This window comes from Candoia aspera, chromosome 1 (genome assembly GCF_035149785.1).
Source record: "Candoia aspera isolate rCanAsp1 chromosome 1, rCanAsp1.hap2, whole genome shotgun sequence".
NCBI classification, from domain to species: domain Eukaryota; kingdom Metazoa; phylum Chordata; class Lepidosauria; order Squamata; family Boidae; genus Candoia; species Candoia aspera.
Genome location: NC_086153.1, coordinates 109,259,472 through 109,282,029, shown reverse-complemented (window position 1 = coordinate 109,282,029; position 22,558 = coordinate 109,259,472). Strand labels below are relative to the sequence as shown.

Sequence of the window (22,558 nt, the reverse complement as noted above, 5' to 3'; positions counted from 1 at the left end):
CGGTCCCACTGAGATCAAATTGGAGCAATGTTGAGAAGGGCCCAGAATGGGGCTTTAGCTCCAAGCAGGTGAATATGGGATATGAACCTGTGTCACTCTCATGCACTTGACCCAGACTTCCCTAGGCTCTAGTCCCAGTTTTGGCTGGGTAGACCAGAGATGCAGCCCAATTCCAGATAACTATGAATTGCTCATCACCCCGAAAACAACAGGTTATTGGAAGAAAATCATCCAAAAGTGAGGCACGTCATTACAGCCACGTTACTTTAAATATATATATTTACTCTAATATATATATATATATATATATATATTTACTCTAAAAGGTTGGGTTGCATAAGAGAACCGGGGAAAGGCCGCCTAGCTGGCGACCTCAAGACGAGAGGAGCTATCTCGGTTTCTCACACTTCGTCTTGGCTGCGCGTCAGAAGCTGTGCGGCAGTTCAGTGGAAGGGAAACCCATCGGCCAAGCGAGCACCCGCCTCTTGCTCGGCGGCGGTTTCGCCCGCTCGGATCGCCTATTGATCTCTCTCTCTCGCCCCCCCCCCCCCCGCTTCGCTTGTCTCCTAGGTTCGCCCGGCTGGCCAGAGCGCCAACATCTGTGTTTGGATTTCTCCCGGATTCCTCTCTCCCTCCTTCCGCTCCCGCTCGCCCGACTACCATGGATGTCCCACCATTCCTTGCAGTCGAAAGCTGCTCCTTGGCGCAGTGAATGAAGATCATGCAGGTTTTGCTGGTGGCGTTGGGCAGCGGAGAGTCCCTTGCCTCTGTGTGACCATGCCGTGATCGCGTCTCAGGGCCAGGCACTTCTACGGCTCCTCGGCGCTTTACCCGACCGCGGTGGAAACCGGACGCTGAAGCAAAGGGGGCCGAAAGGGAAGCGGCGCGGGTGTGCGTAGGAAACACCATGAAGATTATTTTCCCGATTCTAACTCATCCAGTCTTCAGAGGCACCGTTCGGCTCCTGCTTTGCTTAATGTGGATTGGATATTCCCAAGGCACTACGCATGTGTTGAGATTCGGTAAGGCGGCCGTTTATTTCCCCCCCGCCCCCCATTCGGTTTGCCTTATGTGTCCCCAGGATTTTGTCAGGGAAGGAAAGGGAGGTCGGAGGGAAGGGGAGATGAAGCTACTTCCGGGCTACTGGGTATTTAGTCTCTTCCCGGTTGCATTTAAGGCGACGGTTCGATCCTTCGGCTTCGCAGCAGAGCGGCTAACCAGCGGAGGAAACCTCTAGCGAGTAGCGCCCACCCCGCCAAGCCGGGCAGGGCGGGTTGGACTTCTTTTTAGAAAAGAAGAAAAGCTGGCTTTGTGTTGTCTTTTCGGAGTTGCCGTGGGGTGTGTGAGCATCTGGGTTTTCGAAGCGGTTGGCTCGTTCTGATTTGGCAGGACAAAAGGCATTGTTCGTCTGATTCAGACAGACGCTCCAGTGTTAATTCTCGCCCGGACGGAAAGGTCCCTCTCGCGCCGTTTCCTTGGTTTACAAGCACTTAATCCACGGATCAGCTGTTGGCGAACCGGCAGTTCTGGAAACTCCTTAACACTTCGTACTTTCCTTTCCTGCCCCATTCCGCCTTCCTCCAAATTATCTGTGAAGAGCTATTTACTGATATTGAGAGGGTGAACCCTGCGTTACTTAGGAGGAAGTGTGCCTGAGGCTACAACTGCAACCGAGATCCTAGAAGCCAGTAGCAGAGAAAGAGCGGGGCTCTAATGGGACTGGTAGGCAAGTTCTTTGGCAGAAGAGTACCTGGGTTGAGGTCATCAATACCGTGTCCTTAAGTAGCCACTCTGGTAGGTCTCTAAAGGTCAGGAGACTTCCTTCGGAAAGAGTTGCTGGAGGGCTTTGGCCAAGGAATAGTAATGGTTGCTGGAGGGTTTCTTTGGGGACAACTCCATCATGACTTTTTCAGAAGAGTTTCCATCTCCCCTTCTGTCCCGCACTCTTTCTCTTCCTTGATATTTAACAAACAGTGTGTGAATCCAAGCTTTGAATGGTAGAGTCAATATGAGTAAAGTAGAAAATGTTGGGGAGGAAGGGTTCAAGGTCAAGCTTCTTGGCGTCACTGGCAGGAAACCTATCCAAGAAAAGTCCGGCAAGAAGAGAAAATTAAGGCTGAAACACTGGTTCCTATTGAAGCCAACAGCTGTGCTCCTGTTGATCTGAATCATTCCAGATTGCCATTACCACAGCAGTGAGGGATAAATAATATTGGGATAAAGTTGTGTCTAATTTGAGGCATCCTCTCTCCACTAAAACACTTCCTTCCCAGTGGGCATCAACAGCTCTGATTTTTGTGTGTGTCAGAGCAAGTTGGCTGGTTAAAAATTGAGGAAGGAACTCATGGCTGGGATCTGGGGAGAAGAAGTGAGGAGCTCCCGATGCAAAAGATGCTTGTGTGGTCTTGATATGGCAAGCTAGATGATTCATAGCTACCTTTCCTGTCTCTCTATTCCTCCCCCACAAGCCCCCGCCCATGATTCTTAAGTCACGTTGCTGTTAGCAACCATCTTCAGGAATGCCTCGTTCCTTTGAAGAAAGCATAAGGTGGTCCTGAAACACCTGTGGGGCATTGCTTGCAGGGAACTAAGCCATAGCCCGCTTGAAGCACCAGGGAAATGAATGTTGCTTGTGACAGGAGCACAGTCACTAAGTGTGATTGAGCCCTGACATCGGCTGGGCTTTGGATGTCAGTGTTTTGCTTTTCCCCCAACTTCCACTAGAGAGGTTCTGTAGGGTTAATTAAAGACGCCCATTAGGCTTGTTCCAAGGAACCATTTAGTCAAAGGTTGATTGACCAGACAATGGAGGTTACACTCCCTCTTTCTCCAAGCACTTGAATTCTTTTCAGGGTGTCCTTCTCACTCCTGCAGACTTGTCCACTGAAAGATTGATCTGGGTGGGTTAAGTCTGTGTAACCCCAGTGGGGGCAATGGGCCCTGAAGCTCATCTAAATCCTATTTCTTCAACTTCACTGGAATCAGATGCTGTTCTTGCTCCCAAACTATGTTCTGGCTAGAAGAAATATGAATAAACAGCGACTGGGGCTTGTCTTTGGCACTGAAGGCAGCTGAGGAAAATCCAGAGATTTCAGTTTGCCTTTTCCCAGCTTCCCGGTTACCTTTTAGGGATGAGAGGCAGCAAAAGTGGAGATGCAAGGATGGGGGGGGGGAAGGGCCCCTGGTGATTGTCAGCTGTGCTTGTTGCCTGATTTCACAAGGGAATGTAATAGAATTTGTTGAAACAGTTGATGCATGGTGTATGTGTGCATGTGCTCAAACTTCAAAAAAGCAATCCCTTGGACAGATGGGTTGTTGGAGCCGGGAAATAACCATTGCAGGGAAATGGAAATTAATGAGACCCACCCAAACAATCAGAAGTTTGACTCTGAGGGAATATCTGACAAAAAGAAGAACGCATCCTTGGAGCAGATAGGAGAATATGCCTAGACATTGGCTGCTTGCTCTTTCTGCCCCACTGAGCTTGGAACTTTGGGAGCAGGGGTTCTCCAACCAGCAGCCCCCTCCTCTATTTATGTATTTATGTATTTATTTATTTCTGTTCCTTCTCCTCTCCATCTCATCAAATATTTGTTAGACTATCTCATCTTTCTCCAGCTGATCAAGGCAACATACATTGTAGTCCTCCCCCAATTGTTCTCAGAACAACCCTAAGAGATAATGACTGGCCAAAAGTCATCCAAAGAGTCTCTGTGACTGTGGGTGGACTTGGACCTGCTCCTGGGACATCTTAATTGCTACATCACACTAGCTATCCTGTGCCTTCAGCTGGTATTTTTGCTCCTTGATCTAGATCAGTGTTTCTCAATCTTATCTCCTTTAAGATAGGTGGACTTAACTTCCAGAATTCCCCAGCCAGCCATGAATTCTGGGAGTTGAAGTCCACCCATCTTAAAGTTGAGGAGGTTGAGAAACACTGATCTAGAGAATAGTCAGCAAATCATTTTGTCCTTTCCTTTCTCATCCTCTCCAAGTTCCTTCTGAACTACTCTGGGAATCTTTGAGTCCATCACACATAAACCAAAATAGCTGTTGCCCATGCCTCTCACATGAACAAATGCACATAAGTGTGCCTGCATGTATGTAAAGGCTAGATGATTCAACCTCTCTGGAAGGCACTGCTAGAATACAGCTACTATATTTGTGGTGCAAAACTCTAGTTGGCCATTAGATACACAAGACAGTAAGTGTAATGGTTTTGCAGCCTAGATGTGGTAGTCCTATGCTAGAAAATAATGATTAACGGGAGAGAGAAAGAGAGAGAGATCATCCCAACCCATCAAGGCCAGTGAAACAAAAAACAAATGCCAATTCAGATTGCTGGGCAAGAAAACCGATAAGCTTTTGGCTGCCTATTGTTTCTCTAGCTTATTCTTAGCGACCAACATGCATGCAAATTTCTGCTCATTCTGGGAGAAATCCCTTTAAAAAGGATTTAACCATCCTGGCAATGGTTACATTCAGATTTGAAAAGGTCATTAACCTGAGAGAAAAGTCCAAGGAAAGAGTTATTGCAATTGGCATAGTCCTACACCCAGCAGAACCAAAAGGATGCTGTGGGAGTCTCAGATTGGCTTTCCTGAAATTCAACAATCTGACAAAAGCTTTCAATCCTAGATTCTTTCTTAAGGGAAGGTGGCAGAGGCACAAAGGCTAAATACTTGTGAGGGTATGCAGTTCAATGGACAGTCCTTAATTTTGAAGGCAGTTCTGCTACTTCTTTCCACACTGAATATTTTAATATAATTGCTTATTACTGATTTATTTTAAAATTACCATGGGAAAAAGCTGAGTATACATTGTGATATCATTTCAGAACCTGATAAAGTACATGGTCTTTTGAGTATTTTTTTTTAAAAAATATTTATTAATTTTATATAGATGCCCATCTCACTGCTGCAACCTTGGGCAGCTTACAGAGTTAAAAACCAAAAAAGCAATACAAAGACAACCACCAAAAAAACACAAATATCAGTAAAAACCTTCAAAACAGTAAAATAAAAACCATAAAAAAAAACAATCTTAGGGAGATTATGCTGATACTATGGAAGGATTGTTCCATTGTCTTACATTTTCTTCTGTGAATTTGCACAGTGGCATGCAAGTATATCTCTAAGCACTGATATATATATATATACAATTCAGCTTCATGCATTTATGATTTTCATGGTTTTAATCTTCTGTCTTTTTGCTATTACATTGATTAACTGGTAACACTTCTCTTTTGAAATCAGTTGGATGTCAAATCTGCATGCATAGTTGCTTCCCCACATAAACATGTGTAAGCTTTTCCTGCTGGTATGATGAGGATTTATATATTTTAATAGGCTGTTCACAATAGTGTCTGCATGTACATTGATCCATCAATCTTAAAAACGTTTATTAAACTTAGGCATGTCACCTGATTAAAGAAATCATAATCAATGTACTGTATTGTATAACTTGTATCCAATTCATCTATTTGCATACATTTGCATATGTATAATAGCAGTGGCAGAAAAACAGTCAGGTTGATCTCTTTGGGTTAAATCATATTCTCGTGGTTAAATAACCAACATCTTGGAAGAGGCATTCTGTTTCCTAAGTGAATGGTAGAACACAGATTTTCTATTTGTTCTTGTAATCTACAGTTTTCATAAATACTGATATAATCTTTTATAAGCTCCTTCCAGAATAATGGGACAGGATATTTTCAGTTTATAAAAATGTTTTGAACTAATTATTCCAAACATTTAAAGACATCTTCTATAAAATCATAAATTGATTATACTCACAACATGGACAATGGATCATAAGGATTGATTACAAATAATAGTTTTATTTATTTATGGTATTTCTATACAACTCCATGTCAAGGGCCTACAGAGACTAAGAGATATAAATCTAAAATCTGATACAAAGTTAATGGAAAAATATATGCAGCATAGAAATAAAATTCCTGGGAAGTGTGAGAAAATAAGAAATTCACCTACCAGCAGAAGGAATAAAACGTGGACAGCATGCAAGTTTTTATTTGGAGATTATGTTATGAGCAACACGAACAACCCCCTTCCTCCTTTGGAACTATTGGTCATAACTAATGAAGTAATTATTAGTGTCAGTATGGTATAGGAACCTTTTAAAAATATGGTTTATAATACAGTACCAGATACTTTGTCACATAGTTTATCTTTTGGTATGGTCATCCAATTTTCAAAAAATTCAGAATACAGTAGTCATTGCTGTTATCGTATAATGTAGAGTCAAAATTGCTGGAAATATGACACCAACCTTATCTTTACATGATTTTGCTCTCCTTCTCCTTCTTCTTCCCCCTCCTCCTCCTCCTCCTCTATATGACAAAGTGCTTCAAGACAAGGGTCCTGCAATACTTAGTCCCATGTTTTTTTTTCTGAATTAACAATTTCTTTTCCTTTGACATTTCTTTGAGGCCCAACTGAGACATAAGGTATAGCCTTTGAGGGCCCAAATTCTCATTATTTTTAAAGGTACATTTAAGGCTTTAATCTACTCTTCACTTCCAGATAAATTAGCCTACATTCTTCACCTCTTAGAGGAAATAGTACATTGCTTATTGCCATAAAATGTAGCATCTCTTCATTTTTTTTCTTCTCCTGTCATCTTCTTTGTACTTCTTAAAAGTATTAAGGGGTATTCAAATCTGTAATAATGGCAACTGAGGGAGCAACATGTATTTATCATTTTTATATTTTGAATTGAATGTTTGTTACAGCCTTTGGTCAATCAAAGTCTCATACTTCCTTACCATTAAAATGCAACAAAGTCAGTACATAATATAGTAAAAACAACAGCAAAAAATCATATAAACAAAGCCATACAAAAGATGGTTAAAATATTAAAATTGTAATACATAATTCAAAGTAATTCAAGATGCAAATTGAAAAAGATACATTTGTTCTAAAGAGTGAGCGAATAAGGGCCAGCTTTAGCTTCAAAGCAGAGATGTCCCACAAAAGGAAATTATGGATCAAGAATTGCATTTGGCCTCTCATTCAAGGGTTGCACTGCAAAATAAGGTAGGCATGGCCAGGATAAAACAAAACCATTATTTATTTTAAAGTCAATTAAATTGGTGTATTTTCCCAATTCACCTATCAAAACTAAATTGAATGTCAACTCTTTGTGGGAGGCAGGCTCTGGAAGCTGTGCCAAAAGCTTTGGAAGCACTTGGCCTGGAGCTTCAGATTTTGTAGCTGTGCTTTGTGGGAGGGTAGACTAGAATTTAGAGTGCAAGGAGAGAAGGGACTTTCCTGCATGGGTGACAAGAGGCTTCTGTTGGCAGGATCTTCTTCAGAAGGACCTCACTTGTACACTGTTAGGTCGAGAAGCGCTAGGTCCAGAAGTGAGACAAAATCTTCTCAAATAGTAAGGTCCTCAGCTGTTTACAAACTTAAACATTAAAATCAGCACTTTTAACTGAATTCAGAAAATAATTGGTAAAATATCATTTTTCAGAGTCATTTTTGCAGTAGAAGGACTCTGTTGCATTTTGGCATATGGAGTTTTTTAGGGACTTCTGGTGTTTTTATTTTGTGTGCATTTGTCTGAATTTTGAACTTGCTGGCCTCTTGAGTCAAATTTCTTCCTGATTACCCTTTTAGAAAATTATTATATCATCACAGGCATCTTGAGTAACAAGGAACAAACTAGGCATAAAAGAATATTAACATTTTCATTTATAATTTTTTGTTTTTGTTTCTGCATAACCTTTAAACAATATGCTGTTTTAGTGAATCTTCTGATGAGGGGAATTCAGTTACTTGGGGCAGGGAGAATATTTATACAGTATTTCATACAGATGCTCTTCGGAAACAGCAAAGACTCTGGTTATGATGTCGTGACACCCAAACCTTGAAACTACTCTACCTTTTGGAGATTTAAGCTTGATTATACATCTGCCACTCCTTTAAAATTTAAGGGTATTCTAAAGATTATGGTTGAAATAATGGCATAATTCATTGAACACATTCTGAGAGTCCTGTTTGGACCTGGCAGCAAGTGAAGGATGCACATGCTCTTATAGGAAGGTTAAGAAATAGAGAATTTCATGGACAAGGTGGAAAGTATCTGGGCAAGTTGGATTCTGCTGGAAGTAGCTAACTAAAGACTGTTGGAAAAGGTCTCTGGTTAGAATATCAGAAGTAACAACAATGTGATTTAATCATTATTGAAGTTGTGTTACTATTGCTTTCCTCAGGGCAGATAAAAGAAATCAGAAATGAAAATGGCCATGCAGACAGCTAGAATTAAATCTCACCTTCTATTCTCTTTGATGATGGGAAATAAAACTCAGCGAGGGCTTTGGTACAGAATGGCCTGCAAAATGTTCTTGCTAATGGAGATGTAATGATACCGTACTGACAGCTGGATGGTTGCTTTTACAAAGCCATTATTATAGGTACAGGGGGCAAAAAAGGCTGGCATTGGGACTGCCCATGTGCTTTCCATGGTCTTTTCTGAACGGCAATAGTGTCTTTTACTTGAACGTGCCCACAGCAGGGACTTCAAGTCAGATTTTTTTTTACAAAGGTTTACTCTCAGTCCAGAAAATGATTCTTCACTGTTCTTGCAGTCAATCCTCCACATAGGAAAATAAAGTCAAGCTGAATTATGCATTAACACATTAAACTTGGATAAATCATGACAACCCCCTCCCTATATTTCTGCAGGTGCTTAAACTGTGCTTGAGGATATTTGTATGGTAGAGAATAATTCTGACCTTTTGATTTAGGGAAGATGTTGAAAAGCTGGCTAGGTTAACAGTGACAGTCCCAGACCTACTCACCTCTATTTGTTTATCAGGAACCAGGGGAAATTTCATGTGCTAAAGGCAAGGGCTGCGATAAGGTACACCGTAAGGCATTTTGGCTTTGGTAGCAAAATGCTAAAAGCAAAAAAGGGAAAGAGAAAGACAGCAAGACACTTGGAGGAAAGTTGAGGTTAAGAGTCCCCTGAAGGAGCGAAGGGGATGTAGAGCATGGTTATTGACTGGTCCAGATTAAAGAACAGAGAGGAAGATTTCAATTTGATAACGTCACAGCCCTTCCTGTTTTTCTTTGCTGCATGTGCCAACAATTTTGTAAGGTAATTAAATTGGCTGATTGAAGTCACAGTGGTCATGGGGCGATAAAGACCATTTGGATTTAATGGAATTTAAAAACAACAGTGCTCCATGCACAACTCTTACTGAACGAGAATTTTAATGATCCATTCAGGGTGCTGACTAAATAGAATGTCCTGGAACAAGTTTAATTGAAAGGGCAAACCTGATTAGGTATATGCTGTCTTTATGACCAGAGATAGGGAAATTAACATGATCCTTTTCAAATGACTCATTAATACATTATCAAGATTTAAGGCAGGTCAAATTAAGTCTTATATGGAAAAAATATTTGGGGATCCCTACTCACACACTGTCAACTTGAAAGAAAGAATGTCTTGTGGGTCAGAAATATAACAGATTTATTTTTAGCACCTGTTTTTATTTTTTGAGAGTATGCTAAGTTCAATTAATACTATCAGTGCAAATGTGAGCGATAATGATGTGCTTTCTCTTTCTAGAGATAAAGGGAAGATTTATCTGTGGATTCTGTACTTGAAAGATTTCACTTAAATCCTTTGCTTTAGCTTCCTACAAAACCTCCCTCCAACATAAAAAGCCTAATTTTCTACTTAGGTTTAGTATTTCCCTTCCTTAAATGTCTCATAATGATATATTGTTAGATGCCCACTCAAAACTAAAAATAAATAAATGGATGGTCTGTGGTCTACATGCTCCTTGATTTAAAGACTGCATAACTTCTCATTACAAATGTGGTACTATCGCGTGTGCTGGGATATCAGGGAAAATATAATGCATAACAATGCGTAGTCATATTTCCACAGCTGGGGAATAAAAAAGGCTAGCTGTATGAAAATGGAGTCATCATTTTGTACTTCCAAATTTATACTCATTTATTTGGACCTAGATGTTAGATATATCATTTTTGTCACAATGCAGCTTATATTTCCATGGATAGAAACAGAAACAACATTCATGACTTATGATACAGATACTATATACAGCTATGCATTCATATCTGCTCAGCAGCATGTAGCAATGTTAGAATGCTTAAACATGGCAACTCTTTTATATACTTCTAGTTCAATAATATTAGTTGATAACTTTCTTTTAATGATAGAATGGAAGCTTTCAAAGTCACACAGAAGCAAATAGTCACTGCTCCCAACAGAGATATGATATGGCTGTAATGGCTCTCACCTATCATCAGGCAAGCTGTTGCATTTTGCACCAGCTGTAGCTTCTGAGTGGTCTTCAAGAGCAGCCCCATACAGAGTGGATAACAGTGGTCCAGGCAGTGACCACTGCCAGCGTGTTCTAAGACTGGCCACAAATGGTGCATCAACCAAGACCTCTAGGCCGTGACTTTCACATGTTGATTCAGCAAGAGTTTCAAGTCCAGGGGACAGAGGAGAAAAAGGAACTATAATAGCTGGAACATTTACATTTCAGGGATACATTGTGTTCTCCCTACTTCAATGGATATGTTATTGAATATTAAATATGAAATGAGAGACTGCTGAAATCAGAAAATCAACTAGAATGCAATGCATAAATCTACTGCTCAAGCTGTTCTCCAGTCTTTGTCCATAAGTCAGGTACTTTTGCCTCCACTTAAAAAAAACAACCTCCAGAGACTGAAGCATTGATGTTCCATCAGTAAACTGCTCTGACTAATAATAAAATTTATGCCCCCAAGTTAACAATTAAATAATTATAGAAATGAAATACGGGTTCTCCTGAATAGCAGAAAAAACTTCCACATCCCAAATCAATATTCTTATCTTAATTAGTGCACAACATTATTGAGCTACTTAGCAATGTCTAAAACTGAAAGGAATTTGAAAACATGCAGTGAGTACTCAGAGCACAATTCTTCCCATTTGTTAGCTACACATTGGAGTATCTCTACAGAGAATGATGGAGCTGTTCTTTCCTCTCCTGCTCAGTGAATGATCCTACCGCTGTATGAAGGAGGGTGTGGGCCTTTTGTCATTTGCTTGTGGAGACAAAATTCTGGGGATGGAGACTCTCAATTGGTTTGCAAAGATGTAAAACTTCTCCATTCCACAAAGACTAAAATCATGAAGGATGCAGAATTCCATTTGACCTTGAAATTTCCTGCAGTGTTTGCTAGGAGTAAGAGTGTTTACCATTCTTTTAGTTTTTTGCTCACCACAGCTCAAGGTGTCCTCAAGTCCTTCTGTAAGTCCTTGTAAAAGAGGAATGGCAGTTAGAATGAGGTAGGCCTGACCTGTATCCCCATACCTGCTCCTCCATTGGGTAGGGGTTCAGTTGGATGTATCTAATGAGGAACTGGATCTCCTTCAGTGTTGCGTTTTCTGGAGCTGGCAAGCCTATACATTTTGACTGGGCTAAGGTTTGCACTGAAGTATGTTTAAAAGCAGTAAATTGCCACAAGACACGTTAACTTAAATGAACTGCTCATCACACAAATCCTCCTGAACCCTTCTCTTGTGATAAAATAGAATTTATGCAGTATACCACAACAAGTGGGAAAGAGGGGTGGGGCAAAGAAAGCAGGAGGGGAGAGTACATGTAAAAGGAAGACCACAAAACTGATCAAAAAAATATATGGAAAACTATTTTACTTCCTTACCGATTTTAGACCTGTTTATTGCACTCTTACTCTGAACAGAGTCATGTGAACAGAGGTGTTAGCACTGCATAGTTTGGACTCAACCTGCTGCCATTTAAATGTGATGACTCTCACCTTCACTGTGCAGGCATGCAATTATGGGAGCTGAATGCTAGCATATCTGAAAGGTACTGTGAAGAACTAGCACACTAACTTAAATAGTGTGGTGTAGGAGAACTTGGGCTCCAAATAACCAGGCTCATATCTACTCAACAGTGAACTGGTTTTGGGCCAATCATCATCTTTTAGTTTAGACCTTCCTCACAGACTCATTATAGATGTAAAACTGGAAGAGGGAGAGAGCATCATTTATGCTGCCTTGAGCAAGCAGAGGGAAAGTTGGACTAACAACTTATTGTAAACCGTCCAGAGTCCCCCATGAGGGGGAGATGGGTGGTGAAAAAGTCTATAAATAAATAAATAAATAAATAAATAAATAACAAAGATTTTTTAAAGGCAAGCAAAACAACAACAAATGGAATTATTCTGCATTGTGCCAAATGATTTCTTGTTTTCCCTAAAATCTACAACACTCCTTAGGTTAAAATTATAATTCTGTTCTTAATGCATCATCTCTAGTATGACCTTCAATTTTATATCTTATCAAGAACACTAAAGATTCTCAGACATCTTTCTATGAAGGGGCATTAATAATGATGAAAATAATGGACCTAAATACTAAAGATTTGTTAGGCTTCTCCCTGTTCCAAACAACCCCCCCTTTTTAATACATTAGAATCATAATTATTGATTCTCTTGGCAATCAAAGTAATTTCTCATGGAATAATTCTATTTTATTCGCTATTTAGAGCAGCACAGGCATCTAAACTGGAGAATATATGCTTAATTTGCTCTCATAAACTTTTTGCTCATCTCTGCAGCTGAAAGTCAGTCATATCCTTCACCAGGAATCCTACAGCAATTCTAAGTACAAGCTCAAATATTGCATAAATAATTCATTCTTTTGCCTGCCCATTTACTTCTCTTAACTGAGACCAATCTCATGACTCAGCATCTTGGAAAAACTTGTTTGCAGCATCTTATTTCTTCAATTTTGATCTGTTTTTAGAATCTTTCCTGCAAATTGTTCCTCTCAACATGGTGTATTCAAAACAGTAGCCTTAAATCAATTCCGTAAAATCATCCAAATAAACATTTTTATACCCTAATAATCTTAATCCAAATCCTTAAAAGCAAATGACATCAATCAAACCCTTAAAGCAAACCAGATAGACATTCTTTAACCTTTATCCCACTTCAGAATAAACCAGAGCATTTACATATCCCCACAATGTGCACAGAGCTTTTCTCTTGAAAAAATCAAACAGCCCAACTGCCCCCCTCAAAGATTCCAGCTTTTTAGTTCTTTTTCCTTGTATTTTCTTTTTTTCTTTTTTCGTAGCTTTTATCCTTGTCTTGAAACTTAATAAAATTATTTAAAAAGAACTTCCTAGGATGCCCCTCATATTTTAGTGGAAAATACATTCTCCAGTTGGGGTGCCATTGCATGATTGCATGATTACATCATGCGCATGTTTATACGAGATGCCCTACTAGGTAGGTTGGAATAGGGAGAAACTCCCCTTCAAGTAATGAGGTATGAAACCCCCTAAGATTATCGCCTGAGCACCAGCATCAAACTACATTTGGAAGTGCAACTGTTTCAGAATCAGTCTATTGCTGCATCCATCTGTATGTACCATATAAAATGGGAACTTCCTTTTGCCCCAGTTAGAGCTTCTGGGTCATTCCCAAGGCTGATTGCATGTACAGGTAGTCCTTGCTTACTGACTGCCTCGTTTAGCAACTGTTCAAAGCTACAGTGCTGTAAAAAAACAGCTTTGCAACCAATCATTGTATTTATGACCATTGCAGCATCCTGCGGTCATGTGGTTGCTGTTAAGGTTTCCCTACTAACAGATTAAGCTACTTTTATACCTAATCATTTGGCTGGGTGAAAAGGTTGCAAGTGATTGTCTCCTCTCACGTGCTTCATGCAAAATAGCCTGGGGGGAGGACCTGCCCGGACTTGTCTTCTCACTTCTTCTTTTTCTCTCTGCCGGCATGTAGCAAGCCAGGTAGCTCTCAATGAGAGCTAAGTCCTTTAAATATGTTTTTGCTTTTGTTTTTGCTTTCTGTAAATAAATTATTTTTATAGAAATGCTTGGTGTGTGACTTTTTTGACCTCTCCTGGGCTAAAGGCTTTCCCAGCATCTGCAACAGGTTATGTGCCCAGTAAACAACGCAGTAAAACCCAGAAAGAAAAGAGAGATCAACTCCACACCTCATGCACAATTTAAAGGCAGGTAGCAAAGACCTGTGAAGATTTTCTTTGGAGCCACCTGGAGATTTTCCAGCAACTGCCGGACTGCAGGACTTAGAAGCTAGCTGAGGTGACTTGCAAAAGAAGGAAGAAGCCATGGCTGCCTCCCAGCCCTCAGCGATGCCTCTGGAGCGCCTATCAGAGACCAACTATTTGAATTGGGCCCTGAAGATGGAGATGTATCTTCGCAGAGAGAATCTTTGGCTGCCAATTGGTGAGCAAACCCCCCAAAATCCCAATGCTGAATGGCTGAGACAGGATGAGCGGACTAGAGCCACCATTATCTTGGGAGTTGAGGACAATCAGCTAGTCCACGTGCGAGGCATGCAGTCTGCAAAGCAACTTTGGGACGCTTTGAGAGACTTATATGTAAAGGCAACAGCAGGGAGTAAAGTTACTCTGACGAAAAAGCTGTACAGAGCCTACCTTGCAGAAGGAGATAGCCTTCCTGAGCACCTGCATTTTATTCAGCAGCTGTTTGTTGAGTTGCAGGAGAGAGGAATGGAATTTACACCTCTCACAAAATCCTATATCCTCCTGTCCTCACTAAATGAAACGTGGGACACACTGATTTGTACCCTGGAGGCTATGCCTGAAGCAGACCTCACCCCATCGTATGTTACACAGTGCTTACTCGCTGAATGGGAGAAGAGAGAGGAAAGATCCCCCCCCATCTCTTCTGGAAAGCTGCAAGACCAGAAAATGAGGGAAAAGAAGGGAAAGGAACCTGAGGCCACAGCGCTAGCAAGCCAGCGATGCTTCACTTGTGGTTCAGCTGGACATTTGCAAAGAGACTGTGCCATGAGACCCAAGAGTAGAAAGACAGAGCAGAAGAACACAAGGGCAACACAGAAGAAGGCTCTTCAGACAACCCAAATTGCACAGGTTGCTGAGAAGGGTACTTCTGATGTATGGGTGTTAGATTCTGGGGCCAGTTGTCATTTATGTAATTGTAAAAGCTCTTTTGTGTCACTGTCTAAAACTGAAAGACAAAGTGTATCTTTGGCTGATGGGTCTGTCACCAAAATTATGGGACAAGGTGACTTGTATTTATCCTGCTTAGGAGAAACTGTAAAAGGTGTGTTGTATGTGCCAAATTTACAATCAAACCTTTTATCTGTGGCACAATTGGCTGCAACAGGGTATATCATAACATTTAAGAAAAATGGTTGTGAGATACGTAAAAATGGGAAATTGTGTGCTACTGGTATGTTAAAAGACTCCTTGTACATAGTGCAAAATGCAAGGAAGCCAAGCTGCAAGGCTGCAGTTGGCAACACACCATATCATGACCAATGTGTACACCTGATGCACAGGAGATTTGGTCATGCTAATATCAAGTATATAGCACAAATGCCACAGCTGTGTGCTGACCTAAAGATAAAACCCTGTGATAAATACTTAGACTGTGTAGTTTGCAAAGAATGCAAAACACTAAAAGCTCCTGTGAGTAAGCACAGTGACAGAGTTACAACTAGACCTTTGGAAATTGTACACTCTGATATTATTGGTCCTTTTGCTCCAAGTCTTGGACAAGCAAGGTATGCAATGACCATCATTGATGATTTCTCAAGATACACATTTATCTACATCTTAAAACATAAAGATGAGGCATTTGAGAAATTTAAAAGTTTTGTGACATGGGCAAATGGAAAATTCCCTAGGCCTGTATCTGCACTCCAATGTGATAGAGGAGGAGAATACCTTTCTCACAAATTCAGAAGGTTCCTAGTGGAAAAAGGGATAGAACAAATTCTTTCTAACCCTTACACCCCTCAGCAAAATGGTGTTGCTGAAAGAAAGGGCAGAACCTTGCAAAATGCGATGGAATGCATGTTAAAAGATTCACGATTATGTTTTAAGTTCTGGGGAGAAGCTTTATCGACTGCTTGTTATGTTCAGAACAGGTTGTATAACTCTATGATTCAGGACACTCCATTCCATTTGTTTTATGGTGTGAAACCAAAGGTAAGCCATCTTAGAGTGTTTGGTAGCACTGCATGGGTTCACATTCCAAAACAGCAGAGAAGGAAAGGAGGCCCCACAACAAAGAAAGCCATCTTTGTTGGCTATGAACAAAGCCAGAGGAGCTACAGGTTCATAATGGGAGAGAAATTAATAATTAGCAAAAGCGCTTCTTTTGCTGAACAAAACTGGGGGAGATTAAATTCTAGCTCTCCAGTTGAACTGACCACCACAAGAGAACAGCAAGGACTTGCTGATGGTGATCTTTTGCCTGATGAGGACATTAAACCAGAAAAGCAAATTGAAGATCTGTCTGATGAGATAGATGCTTCTCAGGAAAGTGATAGGAGTCAAAATTTAAGCCCTGTATTACCTCGCAGATCTCAGAGGAGTAATAAAGGCGTTCCTCCATCACGTTTTCAGGCTGAAACAGTAAAGGCTTTTCACATATTCACAGAACCTGAGTCTTTAGAACAAGTGAATGCTTTACCACCTGAGATTGCACAAAATTGGCATTCTGCCATGCAACAGGAATTAGCATCCTTGAAAGAAAATAAAACATGGAAACTGGTAAACCTACCTCCCAATGAACGCTGTCTGGGTTGTAGGTGGGTTTTCAAACTGAAAAGGGATGCTGATGGCAAAATCCAAAAATATAAAGCAAGGTTGGTTGCAAAAGGGTTCACTCAAAGGAAAGATTTAGACTTTGACAAGACTTTTGCACCAGTTACTAAAGGTGAATCAATTAGATTACTGTTAAAAGTTGCTGCACTCAAGGGAATGTCAGTTAACCACTATGACATTCAAACTGCATTTCTCTATGGTGATTTAGACCACAGATTATACATGCAGCAACCCCCTGGCTATGAAAAAGGGGAGAATCTAGTCTGTGAACTGCAGAAGTCAATCTATGGGTTAAAACAAGCTGCTAGATCCTGGAACCAAAAAGTAGATGAAAAACTGCAGAATTTTGGTTTTGAAAAAGGAAAAGCAGATCCCTGTGTATATATGAAGAAGGACAAACAAGGCTGTATGTATCTGTGCATTTATGTTGATGATTTGCTGCTGTTCACATCAACAGAAAAACAAAGGCTTGATTTTGAAGCCTGCATGAAAAGCCATTTCACATTAAAAAGCCTTGGAATTATAACAACCTAGGTTTGGAAAAACACAGGAAGAAAAATGGTAACTTTCTGTTAAACCAAAGGGGAGATAATGGTAATGTGAATGGAAAGACATATAAAGTCAGAGAAGATTGGTTTGCATCTTAATCTGTAGTGTAAAAAGGGGAGTGTTAAGGTTTCCCTACTAACAGATTAAGCTACTTTTATACCTAATCATTTGGCTGGGTGAAAAGGTTGCAAGTGATTGTCTCCTCTCACGTGCTTCATGCAAAATAGCCTGGGGGGAGGACCTGCCCGGACTTGTCTTCTCACTTCTTCTTTTTCTCTCTGCCGGCATGTAGCAAGCCAGGTAGCTCTCAATGAGAGCTAAGTCCTTTAAATATGTTTTTGCTTTTGTTTTTGCTTTCTGTAAATAAATTATTTTTATAGAAATGCTTGGTGTGTGACTTTTTTGACCTCTCCTGGGCTAAAGGCTTTCCCAGCATCTGCAACAGTTGCCACTTGTGTGCTTCCCAACCGGCTTGTGACAAGCAGAGTTAATGGAGCGTGCAGAGTAAAACCATAAGTCATGGTCACATGACGTTTTGTTTAATGGCTGAATGGGAAGTGACATCATACGTTCAACATGGTCATGTGATTTTCTGCTTAGTGACTGTGGTGCTTAGTGATGGAGTTCTGGTTCCAATTGTGGCGCTAAGCAAGGACTACCTTTATAACAAATATATCACAACCCTTCAAACAGCTAAATGAGATTAGAGAGCTCCCAGCAAAACTTGAAAGAATCAGAACCAGAAAGCTTGCAGCATTCTCTAAGAAGAAACTCATTTTGGCACATGTTTGTTGACACACGTTGAATGGTCATTCGTTTCAGACTTCTACCAGTCTCTCAGCACCCTCCAGTCCAATCTTTTTGTAACCCCTTTATTCTGATGCTATTAAAAAGTATGTTCCCATCAAATCTGAAAACAGTAAACATACTTTTATTGCCTTGAAAAAAATAACTGGACAGACTTCTTATTACTTTTTACTGATCTTTTAAAAATCACTTCAGTCTCTGTAAAGGTTCAGGCAATGGGCAAACTACAAAAAGCTTCATTAATATAAAAGAAGTGAATCCATAAGCTACAACTGAATAGAAATGTTTAAATTTCATCCAGTGCATGATGAGTGGACTGTTCAGGATACTAGAGCTAAGATGTTTCAATTCATACATTTTATCAGGCTTTGAGTAGCTCAGGGGCACCAGTAGAGTGCTTAATTTTGTACCATGATTATACTAATGATGTGTGTGTATATATATGTATCTAGACACTCACACACAATATTTTGGAATGAAAAGAACAGAAACAATGACTCTTAGTAGTAATATTTCTATGTTCCTATACAGGTAGTCCTCACTTAACAACCACAATTGAGACCAGAATTTTGGTTGCTAAGGGAAGTGGTCATTAAGCAAATCTGACTCAATTTTATGCCGTTTTTTGTGGCAGTTGTTAAGCAAATCACCATGGCCATTAAGTGAACTGTGGTTGTTAAGCGAATCATGTGGTTCCCCATTGATTTTGCTTGCCAGAAACTGGGAAGATTGAAAACGGCAATCACATGACTGCAGCGTGCTGTGATGGTAGTAACTGTGAACCAGTTGCCAAATGCCCAAATAGTGATCATGTGACCATGGGGATGCTGCAATGGTCATAAGTGTGAATACTGGACGCAAGTCGGTTTTTCAGCACCGCTGTAAGTCCAAACCATCACTAAACAAATGGTCATTAAGTGAGGACTACCTGTACCAGGGATTTCAACATTCTTTGTATTAGCCCACTCATTTAGTTTGGAGTCTGTACCAAGTAATTAAAAAAAAAAATACAAAGTAAAAAGAAAACATTAAAAAAATCATCTTAATGAAGAGAAAGCTGCATTTAAAGATCAAACTAACATTAGCTAGCAAACAGAGGACATTATCTTGAGCGCTGGGCAATACTGGCCTTTTGTATCCCAACACTCACGCTTTACAGGTTAACATGAATTTCCAGACTCCAGTGACTTTATACCAAGCTGTAATTTGACTCAAAGGATTTGACAGCTAGGATAAGGAAAATCACTCTTTCATGTTCTTGGTGACCAGCAACCATAAAATAAACATTAAAAGCCAGTTTTAACAGTTGCAGCAATGTGAGCAGAGTTCCAGAATTAATTTGGTAGTTAAAGAAAGAAAGAAAGAAAAAAGTCATAGGGCAAATTCAGGGGGTACTTCTAGCATACCCCAATGCAATGCAGTGGCAATTCAAGTCGGTTTTGTCACAAAATCAAAATAATGCATCCCCAAGACGCAAAAATTAAAACGAAGTAATATAGTTTGTTCCTTAATGGAACCTTAATTCTCAGTCATTGCAATGGCTCTAATTTTATCCCTCATACTAATTACCTGCTTTAATGAACACTAATGTGACACCCATGATGCTTCTATGTGAGTGTAGTATCATGTGGACTAGAGCCTTTCCTTTCTGCGTGTCCTAGACATGCCACCAAGCAGTCACTGTCGTGGAAGCATTCCCCTCCCCCCCACTTGAAAATTCAGATAGCATAAGATAAAGTCCATACTGACGTAGATATAAAGAACTCTTTGGTGCGAGGAAAACAACCTGGTTCAACTGAGTTTCCTCCTCAGTGGAAGAGTTTTCTATCACTGTACAGATGGATGACACGGCGCAGCATATGTGGGATACAGTGAAGCCACCCACTTCACACTTTGTCTCATGCTTGTGTTAACGCCCCTTGGAGGGAGTCCCAAGTTGTAGAGAGTGAGGGAGATGACCTTGACAGAAATAGGCAAAGAGGACTTAAACATTATTTAAGTCCTGGGAAGGAAGATAATATTCGGAAATGGCTGAGGCAAACACTTCCCTAATTCACTGGGGTATAAAAAGGAGGAGAGATAAAGTACAGTCAGACTTAGAAGGTTCTGTTATTATAGCCTGTCTCAAGAAACGATCGTTCTAGTCTTCCTGTGTAATTGATTTTCTGGAATGATCTACCTAGTGGGGCTGACACAAGTAGGGCTGGAAAGGAATTTCGTGGGAAGTCTGAATATCTGCTACAAGTCAACGTGGATAATATTTAGCTAGATAGACCAATGCTCTACCTCAGTTTAAGGCACCTTTGTATGTTCTTATGTGGAGCTTCCACATTTCAGTTATACAACTTCTGTAATAAAGTAGGTACTGTAATGGAATGGCTTAACCTGTAAAGCAGTAGCGTCTCCCTGAATTTCTCTGGGTTTTTACAACTGAACTGGCCATGCCTCCCATTTTGGGATGGTAGATCCTGCTGCCTTAACCCATCTTCCAGGGGCCATGTAATGGGCTGTGAGAATAACCTTGAGGAACAGGAAGAAGAGCCACAACCAAGGCAATGGTCAGATAAGAAAAATCTGAGTCCAAAGTCCATGTAAAATCTCAGACTTGACCCTCCCTAATTCTCTTGAATGTAAAGGTAGGAAGGGGAGAGGCACATTCAAGACTTGCAAGATTCTGTTATGGTAACCTTTAATAAAAGTAGTATTAGCATTCATAACTTTGGTTTCCTGGTCTGGACTACCTTGAAGGACTGGCAGGGCACCTCACCTGGTGTTCATTCCCAAACCCTGTGTGTGTGGTAGATAGGGCATATCCTGGTTTGCCTTTCTGGCAATTAAAAGGTCAAAATATAAAAAGTGAAATAGTTTCTATAATGACATCTTCTGGCCATATAGCATCATGGATGCGCCTTTCTCTAGGAGACAGACCGATCTTACAAAAGATAAATGAAGTCAAGCGATATTAAAAAACAAAAAGAGAAAAGCTAAATGTTAAAATACATAATTTTCCATAGGGGGAAAAAAGCTAAATTATAGTGCTGACCAAATCACTATTAGCAGCTTGGTTAACTTAAAAGAATTTTACAAAAGAAAATGCAATAGTCCAGTCTATAAATAGAAAGTTCTCTGGCAGAATCTCAGAAGTGGAGCTGCAAGGATTTCAGAGTTATTACAGGTCACAAGAAGATTATAAATACAAATAATGTCTTCGTGTTTCACCTGAAGAATGGATAAAATAATTTACTAGCTGGTATAGAGGAATATAGAAAATCAGACAGCAATACACTGAAAACCAATTAAACCTAGCACAATATTCCTAGCTATATAATTTATCTTTTTCTGAATAAGATTAACCTGTGCTTTAGAGTTCCTGGGTTGCTCCAGCTTCTTGGAGATTCCAAACTTTCCTTAGAGGCTCTTGGAGAAATGGAAGAACATTTCTTATCTAGCCTTTTTTTTCTCAGTTTCTCCAGCATTCAGTCTGTCTTGAAAAGGATCAAAGTGCTTGATGTTTCCAGCAGAGGGAGAGGCTGGGGCAAACTGACTCTGTGTGTCAGAGAGCCATGTCTTACCTGAGCAATTAAGTCTGTTTGGCAAGTAAGCTTATACTTACAACAGTTTCATTCAGTGATGAGGGATTTTTTTTTCTTTCTGTTGCCTGAAACATTACAGATTCTTCAACACCACAACATAAAAAGGGAAGGCAAGATTGGTAGCTCCTGTATGTATTCAATCCTCATAGCCACAAATGGAGGCATTCAGCATAAAGTTAATAAAATATGGTTTTAAAGCTAACTATATTCTTTTCTTCATCTCTTTGCTGATTTTTTGGATGTAGGGTCCCCTTCATACTGACCAGTGGAATGGTGAGTCATTCAGCTGTACAATAGTTCAGTTAATTAATTAAAGATTTTGCATATCAACTGATCAAGTTTTGAATCAAAATTATTCTGTGTGAATGTTTTTGATTTACTTCTTGGAAATCCACACTCATGCAGGCAATGGGCTTAAATAGTGTGTTTGTCACAGTTATTTACACTAGGAAGAATTCTCCCACTGAATCGTTTCCAAAAGTATTGAAGATTTTGAAACTGCAATATGAGAGAATGACCATTGTGACCCTGTTTTAAGGGCAAAATAGATGAATCACATATTGCTATTATATCCAGGAATTTGGGAGGAATGGGACAATAACATTATGGTTCAACAGATTGTTCTGAAGCTTGGTAATATAGGTATGGTAGGTCCAGACTAATTTAAAAATCATTCTATTTATTTATTTCAAAAATGGAAGAACGATTAGAGATAGAAAGTTTGATAACTCAGTACAGCAATTGGATCAGGTTTTAGTCAGTTTCCATACTTTGATAACGGGGTGTGCGTGTGTGTGTGTGTGTGTGTGTGTGTGCGCTGCAATTTTAGGGAAAGATTTTTTCCTATTCATGTTAAATGTCTATTGTGCCCTTGATTGATTGATTGATTGATTATGTGCCATCAAGTCAACTCAAGTCAACTCTTAGTGACCACA

At 40.0% G+C, this 22,558-nt stretch overlaps 1 protein-coding gene across 2 annotated transcripts in view; it reads left to right on the top strand.

Annotated features, from left to right (window-relative positions):
- The first annotated feature begins 598 nt into the window (after positions 1 to 598).
- Positions 599 to 22,558, top strand: part of GRIK2 (glutamate ionotropic receptor kainate type subunit 2) — a 527,196-nt gene continuing 505,236 nt past the window's right edge. For both annotated transcript variants that reach the window (XM_063311694.1, XM_063311703.1), the window contains exon 1: positions 599 to 1,022. In XM_063311694.1, the coding sequence (XP_063167764.1) occupies positions 908 to 1,022 (115 nt within the window). In that variant the 5' untranslated portion in view covers positions 599 to 907. The remainder of the gene's footprint in view (positions 1,023 to 22,558) is intronic.